This window comes from Nilaparvata lugens, chromosome 10, assembly GCF_014356525.2.
Source record: "Nilaparvata lugens isolate BPH chromosome 10, ASM1435652v1, whole genome shotgun sequence".
Lineage (NCBI taxonomy): Eukaryota > Metazoa > Arthropoda > Insecta > Hemiptera > Delphacidae > Nilaparvata > Nilaparvata lugens.
In genome coordinates this window covers 45,329,407-45,341,605 of record NC_052513.1, presented here as the reverse complement: position 1 = coordinate 45,341,605, position 12,199 = coordinate 45,329,407, and the positions used below count along the sequence as shown (strand labels likewise).

General features: G+C 32.7%; 1 protein-coding gene across 9 annotated transcripts in view; it reads left to right on the top strand.

The window, feature by feature from the left end:
* The window catches only part of LOC111053165 (cerebellar degeneration-related protein 2), a 255,727-nt gene that overhangs the window by 202,050 nt on the left and 41,478 nt on the right, over positions 1-12,199 (top strand). For 7 of the 9 annotated variants that reach the window (XM_039436959.1, XM_039436958.1, XM_039436966.1 and 4 more), the window contains one exon: positions 11,260-11,372. In XM_039436959.1, coding sequence (XP_039292893.1) covers positions 11,260-11,372 — 113 coding nt within the window. Of the gene's footprint in view, positions 1-9,216; positions 9,743-11,259; positions 11,373-12,199 lie in introns of those variants that run through there. The other 2 variants (XM_039436961.1, XM_039436960.1) reach the window with 2 other exon arrangements.

Below are 12,199 nucleotides of genomic sequence, written 5' to 3'. Positions count from 1 at the left end.
GTTTTTAAGAGTAAATTATGATTCAACTGTGAATTGTGATTCAACTGAATCAACTAGAACAGGTGACATCAGATACTTGTGGATGAGAATACTGCGTGAGGTCTACTGTTCACAGAACTACTAGTAATATTTATCAATTCATCATTGCAGTAGTAGATTGTAAACATAATATTCAGATGCACTCTCCTATAGTGAGGCACACGTTAAAATAGCAGTAGAAAAAGACAGGGGACCAGCGTTGCCGATTCTCTGCCTTGCTACTGTCTTCTATAGAGGATATCTGATCCCGGTATAACTGATGTAATATCAACTGTTCATTCTTGTTTAGAATAATCAATTATATTCAATTCATCAAGAGAATATATTCTGCATTGATTAAAAAAATGAATTTCTAAAATTGTGAATTGATTATAATTCTACATTGTTGGAAAACGATCTGAGAACGTTCCGGAGTTTCAAAAGGATAGCGTTATCGGCTTTGTCGAATGATAGACAAGGATAGCAACACTAATGTTAATCGAATACTGCCTTTATAACGTGGATCTCACTATATATAGCCTATACCATCATTAGTAAAATTATTATACATATATACAACGAGATGTTTCCCATTGGCTACTGGAGAAACATAAATTGAATATATAAATCAATTTTTACTTTCCTTGCACTATTACCATAGGTAAGGAAAGTATTGCTTTCCGAAAAAAATTAAGGTACCCCAATTTCTAAATTTCTATACGTTTCAAGGTCCCCTGAGTCCAAAAAACTAGTTTTTGGGTATTGGTCTGTATATATATATATATATATATATATATATATATATATATATATATATAAATATATAAATATATAAATATATATGTGTGTGTGTGTGTGTGTGTGTTTGTGTATGAGTGTATTTGCGTCTGTGTACACGATATCTCATCTCCCAATTAACGGAATGACTTGAAATTTGGAACTTAAGGTCCTCTCACTATAAGGATCCGACACGAACAATTTCGATCAAATGCAATTCAAGATGGCGGCTAAAACGGCGAAAATGTTGTCAAAAACAGGGTTTTCGTGATTTTCTCGGAAACGGCTCCAACGATTTTGATCAAATTCATACCTAAAATAGTCATCGATAAGCTCTATCAACTGCCACAAGTCCCATATCTGTAAAAATTTCAGGAGCTCCGCCCCATCAATGCAGATAGATTCCCAATTATCAGGCTTCAGATACAATTGAAACAAAAAAAATGTGGAGTAGATTGAACATGAAAATCTCTACAATTAATGTTCAGTAACATTTTCACCTAAAATTGAAAATAAGCTTTTAATTCGAGAAAATGTGATTATTCAATTGCAAATTATTGTTGATTCTATTAAATCATTCACTATGAAGAGATAGCAGACCTCATGTGTGTCTCCAGCGTTATTGCCCTGTCACCAGGGCAGTAGTTTGGTAGAGAGTTAATGGGGAGGATATTTTTAATATTCTTTCCGAAGAATGGACATTGATATGTCCAAAGCTCCGCCAATTTATGTAGATGCATAACAATATGATTATTATCTATAGTTATTATATTACAAACTGCTTTTTCATATCATATACAGTTCATAATTATTTTCTTAGTCTATATTATGTAAATTCATGTATAATTTTGCTGTATTGTAAGCTATTGTATATAAGTGTATAAGCCAGTATATATTGTAATATACATAAATAAAGTACTCAATCAATCAAACCAGCTGGCTCAAATCTTTGAATAGGAGACTTGAGATGCGCGGGAACACTAGCGTCAGGTGATCAATTTTCATAACGGCAAGGAAAGTTGTGTGAGTGCGCCACACCAGATTTTTTTAATACCTGCGTGATTTTGTGCTAACGATTTCCGTTAATGCAGTAGTAGCACTGAATTACCTCATCCTCTCTTTACAGCATTCTATTCACGCATCAGAATAAAAGGAAACTGCAGCCGATATGATGGAAGTTTTCTTTATTCTTCCGTTAACTTTCACGCGCAGTGAGAATGCAGACGGTATAATAATAGGGTTTTACACTGCACAATGCTGCAATTAGATTGGTTGTCTGGTGAATTTGGCCTTGACCCCTCTTGCCGAAAAACAGCTGGTCGAAAGTGAAGTGGTCTTGAGAAAAACTGCGGTTAGCTATTATTATAGCTGAGAGAATAGAATACTTATGCCCGGTTAAATTCTAACCGTGATTAATTTCACGAGAACCAATCAGAGAAGGCTTTTTTGAAAAGACGGCTTCTCTGATTGGTTCTTGTGGAATCAAACACGGTTAAAATTTAACCGGCTTTTATGCAACCGGCACTTGGGATTTTCATTCTTCTCTGATTATAGTGAGCTCCACGTTATAAAGATCGAATCAGATTAGCTGTGGACCAATAGTGGCTCAGCTCTAATGCCATTGGTCGAGACAAACAATATTCAAAAAATGGACATGAGAGCTGTTAGCCAACAAGCAATTGAAATAAACTCACTCGTATTAACTAACATATTCAAATAGATAATATGAGAAAGAATGAAGGAAACCTATTTGTGTATGTTATACTAGCGGGTAACCCGTTCTCCGCAAGGGTCTGATTAAAAACTTGTCATACTGGTATCTTGAAGAATTTAAAATAGGCCTATAACCATAATCGGCAAATAAAGAATCAATATGCGAAATTTCAAGTTAAGGCTGTGCAAAGGCTAAAAATAAACTTTCTACTGGTGATATTTTTCAAAGTTTTTCGATTTGTATATCATGAAGCTATCAAAATGAAAAGGTTTCCCAGGAAAACATTTTTTTCCGATCATTACTTTTTGAGATATGAGCGCCTAAAGTTTGAATTTTTGGGACAGAACATTTCAAGTTCGGTAAGAGATAAATCTATGAGATTCAGAGGATAGATTCTTAATGGTATTGTTGATTTAATAAAACAAAAAGTTTCTGAAAATATCAATTTTTGAGAAAATTACCTAAAATTACTTTTATTTGAGTTATTTTTGGTAAATTGAATAACTTTCTCAAAAATCAATATTTCAGAAAACTTTGTTTCACTAGATCAACAATACCATGAAGAATCTATCCTGTAAATCTCATGAATTTATTTCTTACCGAACTTGAAATGTTCTGTCTCAAAAATTTAAACTTCAGGCGCTCATTTCTCAAAAAGTAATGATCGGGAAAAATGTTTTCCTGAGAAACCTTTTTCATTTTGATAGCTTCATGATATACAAATCGAAGAACTTTGAAAAATATCACCAGTAGAAAGCTTATTTTTAGCTTTTGCACAGCCTTAATCAGTCCAGTAGTTCAGACGTGATGATGCGTCATTCGTCAATTTCCTATCCCGTACGTGTGTATATGCCAATACTTTCCTTTATTATTTTATATATAATATTCATGTTATCAACAAAAAATAAATGCTACAAAGTCCAAATAATCTCAATAAAAAATGTTAGTCAAGGTACACAAATAAACTAAGTAAATCGTTTGTTTTGAAACAAGATTACAAGATCAAGCAACCTAGTTACTATGTAGAGTACCACTTAAATGTCCAAAACTGAACTAGAGTTCCAAAACTAATGAAGACTTCAATGCAAGAGCAACATACCGTACCGAAAACTAATTGATACAAGCTAAAAAGAACGGATGTTACAGCCATAAAAGGTCAGAAACTCAGCGGTACGCCATTTTTTCACTCACTAATTAACGAAAATGTTCAAAATTTATTGTTTCTCAACTCCTAGCAACAGGGGACTTGCCCAATTCTCAGCTAGATTCCTTCAAATAAAGTAAGGATTTCCGGTTTAGTTTTAAAAAACAGAGGTGGAGTCCCAATAGAAATAGAATGACTGAAAACTTACTTCCGTCTTTCAATTGTTACCGTAAAAAACATCTCAAACATGGAGTTCTATTATTAGAGAGAGAACGAACATGTGTGAGAACTGACATGTTGTTACACTGTGTCTTCCGCGGTGTAGCGTGATTCCCGGCTTCATCTTTGGTGAGGTCCACGTTATAATGGCAGTATTTTAACAACAAAATAACCTATTTTTTGGACATGTAATCAAAATTAGGGAATGGAATAGTTTTGGGCCAAGCCTGTTGTTCCTTCCCAATCATATTTATATGATTTGTTATTGTATTCACGTATAAATAAATAAAATAAATAAATAAATAAACATTGGTGTTGCTATCCCTGACTATTATTCGACAAAGCAGGTAGCGCAATCCTTTTCTAGCTCTGCAACGTTGCAATATCATCTAAATAGAAAAAATATGATAAATTATCAAAATATTAAACCACCTCACTTATGTATTATCCAATCATTAAAAGATATAAAATAGCTGATATAGGTGTATCTAATGTAATATTAACTGTTCATTCCCGTCTTGAATCCCATTATATTAAGCAAGCAATTTCTGTATTTTTGTATTTGGTTATTCACATTTATTTATGGTTATTTAATATGTCCAACGGATCTCGAAAACGGCTCTAACGATTTTCACGAAATTTGGAACATAGTAGGATCATTATATAAAAATTCGATTGCACTACGTCTCATTCCTGGGAAAACTCGCTGAACGACATTGAAAGGATAATTCATCCTTGGAAAAACAGCTGAGACTTTCGTTATCTGCGGATAATGAAAAAGAGTGCGTCTGTGGAGAATCAAAATATCTCATCCCCGAAATTCATAAGCTGACGTATATAGCCAGCTGTAAAATATAAACACGATCATTTTAAAGAATTCTGTTCTGTTTATTAATAAATAAAAGTAATGAGCGAAGCTCGGTGCCCCGATATTAATCAATTATATTTTATTCGGCTAGAAAATATATTCGTCAATACATCTTTATAATTGAGATTGAATATTATGTTAATTAATCATAATTATTCTACATTTCTAAAAATATCTAACAACGTTACGGAGCTAGATAAGGATACCGCTATCTGCTTTGTCGAATGATAGACAAGGATAGCAACACCAGTGTTAATCAAATACTGCGCTTATAACGTGCCCCTCACTATACATCAAGTTTGTCATCCAAAGTTTGTCATACTAAGAGCAGGTTGTCACGGAAAATATAGCTGCAGTAACCGACTGTACTTTAAACTGCAGTCTGTCACGAATTCACGATTCTATTGACTTTCTATTTGTTGTTCACCTCAAATATGTGTATTCAAGAATGAAAGATGGAATTAGAACTTGGAAGAAAAAAGTGAGAGGAATTATACTGGTGAGAGGCAGAGTGTGAGAGTGAAGGAGTGAGTGAGTGAGTAAGAGTGCGAGACAGAGAGAGTGTGAGAGAGTGAGACTTAGTGAGGGAGCAACAAACGTATAATAATTACCTCCATTGCATAATCTAGCCCGCATCCTTATTGTAGTTGTTTTATTCATTATTCTCCTCATATTATACAATTGTAGATTACCATAATATTTATTGAGTACCTAGAATATTTTTCAGGCTAAATCTATCATGAAATCCTGGAATAGGTTGATGCTCTGTTTAGAGGAAATACTAGACTGCATCCTTATTCTGTCTCAATCATTATTCAGCCTTGGATTATCATAATTTATCGAGCACATGAGATAAATTTCGGGCTAAATTTATCATGAAATTCTGGAATAGGTTGATGCTCTGTTTAGAGGAAATACTGGACTACATCCTGTAGCTGTCTCAATCATTATTAAACTTTGGATTATCATAATTTATTCAGCACATAGAATAAATTTCGGGCTAAATTTATCATTAAATTCTGGACTAGGTTGATGCTCTGCTTCAAGAGTATCGTGCCGTATATCGCGTGATTGATGACTGACTGACTGTTTTCAAATATTCTTTGCTCAGTGACCACGTCTAAAGTTTTGAAGGAAATATTGCAAAAAATAGAAATAATATTATTCTATAACCTTGCATAATGTGAGTGCTGTAATAGCGTGGAAAGTCCAGTTATGGACTTTTCCCATTTCTGAGATTAGAAGTTGAAGTTTTTCTTCTAGTTATAGAATTTCCCGATTTTGTTTCGTTTCTTAGATTAGACTTAGAGTTGTTTTATTCTATAGTGAGGTCCACGTTATAATGGCAGTGTTTGATTAGCAATGGTATTGCTATCCTTGTCTATCATTCAACAAAGCAGATAGCACTATCTCTTTTCCGCTTTGCTTTGTTGCCAGATCGCTTTTTAACAATGTATTATTTTTATTATGAAAATTATTGAAAGATATAATTTCTTGCTCAATAAAATATAATTGAATATTCTAAACGAGAATGAACAGTTCATATTCATCAATAAACCTGTATCAGCTATACCGTCTATAGAAGGCATTGACAAGACAGAGGATCGGCAACGATGTTCTCCTATCTTTCTCCACTGCCATTATAACGTGGACCTCACTATATCAATATAAATTATTTGAAGATTTACTATTGGTCTAATTCATAGCTAGATGAATACAGGATTTAGAATACCAAATCCCAATCAATATTGAGAGACTTTCAACTCTTTTCTAATAATAATATTAATAATTTATGTCCGTAATTAGTTCATTCCGATACAGTACTTGCTATGCCTCATAAGACTCAGTCTAATAACAGTTAAATGAACAATAAATTTCGACAATATTCCATTATTTTGCGTCTCTAATTGAACTGTTTAATTACTTTGTATGAGTATGACTTTCAGTCACTTTTCCAACACACTTTTCTGGCCAAGATTATCTCTCTCTCTCTCTCTCTCTGGGGAGGATATTTTTAATATTCTTTCCGAAGAATGGACATTGATATGTCCAAAGCTCCGCCAATTTATGTAGATGCATAACAATATGATTATTATCTATAGTTATTATATTACAAACTGCTTTTTCATATCATATACAGTTCAATAATTATTTTCTTAGTCTATATTATGTAAATTCATCTATAATTTTGCTGTATTGTAAGCTATTGTATATAAGTGTATAAGCCAGTATATATTGTAATCTACATAAATAAAGTACTCAATCAATCAATCAATCAATCAATCTCTCATTATCTATCAAAAATCCTTATAATCTATTAGATATCGACATTATCTATTACATTTTTTCCGATTAGTCTCCTGACAAAAGTAGGTACTGTCTCTCTACTACTCTCTTCTCTCACTCTCTCTTCCTCAATGTTAAGGCATTTAATCAATCTCTGTCTCTCTCTCTCGAGCTTGTAGCGAATTTCGTCCGTCATTCAGATTAATGATCTATATGCTACTTTTCTTTCCATAATAGTACTGTAATAGTTTATCATAGTTTGTTAGAACGAGTTACTTTCTACTTCCTCTTACTTTGGCCAGCACCAACGTTCACACAATTTCAAATCAGACAAGTAGGAATACAAACTACTTGTGATAGCATTATCATTCATTCGAAAATCTTAAAGAGTCATTGACACAATCACAGATTTAGAACGATTCTTTATTGATTCATACAATAAGTAAATTATCAAAATGATAGGGAGAGAAAAAGTAAGGTAACCTTGTGCTATTCCTCTCTCAAATTTAGATAAGGTTACATGTAGTCCGAAATAGGTTGAATCTAGTTGAGTTGTGTACTTCACAAAATTTTCAGTCCTTAATTATTTTCGCAGAATACATTTTTGAATTTAGATGCTTCAAAACCAAACATAGAAGAAATATTTCACATTATTATCTCTAAAATAGGAAATATTAACTTATTGAAGAAATAATTTTGCAGGACCAAAAAACAAACTTAATATCAAACAATGTTTGAGATTGGATTGGAGTTCTTTATTCATGAAAACTGCAGTATATTCTAGCTTATACACTAATTTACAGTGAATAATAATGGAAGAGAGACAACAGAATTAATCCAAAACCGTTTCCCTCCAAATTTAGATAAATATGTCTAAAAGAGTTTAAGAGAATAACAATTCATGAATAATATAATGTTAATCTGTGAGTGGTAGAGGAAGAGAATGAGAGAGATTGATTGATTGATTGCTGAGCTGAGAGAGACAGATTGATTGATTGATTGAGTACTTTATTTATGTAGATTACAATATATACTGGCTTATACACTTATATACAATAGCTTACAATACAGCAAAATTATAGATGAATTTACATAATATAGACTAAGAAAATAATTATTGAAAGTATATGATATGAAAAAGTAATTTGTAATATAATAACTATGGATAATTATATTGTTATGCATCTACATAAATTGGCGGAGCTTTGGACATATCAATGTCCATTCTTCGGAAAGAATATTAAAAATATCCTCCCCACTAACTCTCTACCAAATATTTTACATTACTTATTGAAGAAAAGAGAGACAGAGAGAGAGAGAGAGTTAGTGGGAGAGAGAGAGTAGAAGCATAGAGTAAGGAAACTATATTATTAAATTGAATGAAAAAGACTAAGAAATTGTCAAAAAACCACAGATTTATTGATACATAGAAAGACTGGTTTCTAAAGTATCAATAAATCTGTGGTTTTTTGACGATTTCTTAGTGTTTTTCATTTAATATGTATAATTACCACAATATCAACTTCTTAACTACACAAAAAGTGAAACTATATTATTTACGATTATTAGAAACGATAATTTCGTTCATCTCTGGGTAGAAGAGAGCAGAAATGATAGAATAACGGACCAATGGCAGCAAGCCACGCCTCCAAGCTCCCATACTCTCTTCTGATTGGTGAATTGAAAGTCCCACTGGTGTAGTTCTGAATTATGCTAGCAGGTGGCACCAGTCACTGGGTCGTACCTTCATAGTAATAGGAATGTTTTCATAATATTCACATAACTATCAATATGAGTGAACGTGTCCGCTAAGTTTAGAATACTATTTCCATAAGTTCTAATGGAACTATCCATACTCGCTCGACCGGGCTGAGTATGAATAGTCTAATTTGAAATCATGGGACTTATATTCCCACTGTACCGGTCACTGACTGTGATACTGTTATGTGAGGAACCACCTCTAATAAAGAAAATATCTCGAAAGTTAAATAGATAAACGAGTTCGTTCACTGAAGAATTGACAAATTAGCAAAGCTTAAGGACAAAAATGATCTAACTAAATTCTATTAATTGATATAATTAATTATTTATTAATCCATCCAAAAACCTAGAAGTAGGGAAGCTATCTTAATTCTGGGATATCCACCTTAAATAGAGAGAATATCTCAGAAGTGCAATGGATAAACAAGTTTATTCACAATAAAATTGACAAGTTAGCAATCTCTAAGGACAAAAATCAACTGACTAATTATAGAGTAATCCATCAAAAAACCTAGAAATAGGGAAGATATCTCAAGTGAAATAGACAAGCCAGCTCTTTCACTATAACATATTGATCAATTACCAATTTCAATCTTTGAATTGACTAGTTAGCGATCTCAAGGACAAATTAACCAACTATTGAGTAATCCATCCAATAACCTAGAAATAGGAAAGATATCTCAAGTGAAATAGATAAGGTAGATCGTTTACTATAACAAATTGATCAGTTACCAATCTCAATCTATATAAGGACAAAAGTGCAGAGTGGACAATCTGTTCAACCTTGGACTAATTTGAGTGATTTTTTGAAGTGATAGATTTGTGAAAATGGAAAGTTTTGTGTGAAAAATGAGTAAACCAGAAGGCGGATTGGCAGACTCTTCGGAGTCAGCTCCCAATTCTCTGGAATGCTGGGATTATTCTGTAGAGCTGGAATGCCTGAGAGGAAATGAAGGTAGGTTACAGCTTAGAGAGAATATAGCATAAGAAGATATCCCATGGTATAGGACGTTTATGTCACAACTTATACTGTTATCTCAAGCCGATTATTGTCGATTTTTACTGTTTTGACCGGGTAAGAGTGTATGAACGGCACAATATGAGAGACTACCAGCGTCATAAAGCTTCACAGGAAAGAACTACGCGGAGTGAGTATAGAATGTAATGTAATGTTATGTTATAGTATTACATTCTGTCATAGAGAAACAATAGCATAAGTAGATATCCCATGGTATAGGACGTTTATGTCGCAACTTTACTGTTAGCCGATTATTGTCGATTTTTACTGTTTTGACCGGGTAAGAGTGTATGAACAGCACAATATGAGAGACTACCAGCGTCATAAAGCTTCACAGAAAAGAACTTCAGATAACAGTAAAAGTTGCGACATAAACTCCCTATACCATGGAATATCTACTTATGCCATTGTTTCTCTATGATTCTATACTCACTGGGTAGAGGTTGTCCATCTAATTTCTGTTACCTCAAGCCGATTACTGTTGACTACTGTCTATTATTACTGCTTTGCTGGGGTGAGAGTGTAAGAACGGCACAGTATGAGAGACTGTCAGCTTCACATAGCTCCACAAAAAATAACTATAGTGAGGCCCACGTTATAATGGCAGTGTTTGATTAGCAATGGTATTGCTATCCTTGTCTATCATTCAACAAAGCGGATAGCGCTATCTCTTTCTCGCTTTGCTCTGTTGCCAGATTGTCTTTTAACAATGTAGAATCAATTAACAAAATATTCCATCATTGTGAAAATTCATTATAAAATTAATGAAAAATATTATTTATTGCTTAATAAACTATTATATTATTTTAAACGAGCATGAACAGTTAATAATTACATTAATAAGCCTGTATCAGAGATATATATATATAGCGTATGGCATTTTGACACATTTACCTCTCAAATATGAATTATGCGCTCAATTATAATAATCGATTGTCATTAAATTAAAAAAGTCAAAATATAAAACTATGCAAATGGAGAGAGCCAGTAGTTTTATTAACATAATTATCAAAAGATAAAACTAGACATATTATAAAGCTAAGCCTGCTGCTGTATCAGGTACCGTCTATAGAAGGTATTGACTAGACAGAGGATCGGCAACGTTGTTCATTATGACGTGGACCTCACTTTATAGGACTATCAGCTTGAATTAACAGTGAAATTTGGAACATAAACGTTCCTTAGCTTGGTATAACTTCTTTTGTCTATGATAATACTCATTTTAATAAACTTCATCGTGAACTGAAGCTCATATCCATGAGAATATTTATTTATTTATTCATTCATTCATAAATGGAGACAACGGGTATCATATATCACCAACATATATCAAATATCACCTGTATATGAAATTGTGTCTGTTGTAGAATTGTAATTAAATAAACCAATAATTGAGTTCGTATTTTTTTTTTGTGAAACAGATATTGATGGATTTGTATTTTTTTCTGTTGCAGATTTGCAGTTAGCAGCCGAGCTAGGCAAAACCCTACTGGAACGAAACAAAGAGTTGGAGACGAGCCTAAGACAGCATCAAAATGTCATCGAAGACCAGACTCAGGAGATCGAGGTATAGCTTACAACAAATCCTATTCAGTATTCATATTATATAATATACTGGTTGACATTTTTTCTGTCGAAATAATTTGTATGATTGATATTGAAATGTAAAAGGAAGAGGAATAGAATGAGAAAAAAATCTGATTTAAAAAAATATTCAAAAATCTACTTTGTGAACAACTACAAGACTTAAACTATTTCGGACTATGTGCAACCTTATCTAAATTTGGGAGAGGAATAGCACAAGGTTACCTTATTTTTTCTCTCCCTATCATTTTGATGATGTACTCATTGTATCAATCAATAAAGAATAGAATAATATTGATTTTTCGACATAAATTGAAACAATATGGATCATCGACACAATCAAAAGCTTGGCTATTGAGCCGTCAAGGATTTCCTTATATCTTGAATCAATAAATGAAATAAATCCAAGTAAATGATACGCGGAGGAATACAGATGTTGAATCATACTTAACCATATATAGTTCTCGAGTGCTTACTAAAAAGACTGTTTCTCTAAAAGTACTAAATTAATTTTTATACAATTAGAATCAACACTAACATAAATTGACTAACATTATGATCAAGTTGTACAAGAGCCTGCAGAATTTCAATCATTATTAAATCCCACGAGAACCAATCAGAGAAGGCTATTTGGAAAGAAGTCTTATCTGATTGGTTCTCGTGGGATTTAATCACGATTAAAATTTAACAGACTTTTGTGAATCTTAATCATGATAATGACACAAGAACCAATCAGACAAACCTTTTCCAAAAAGAACTATTCTCCTATATTAGCTCTAGTGACATTAATTTAATCTCGATTAAAATTCA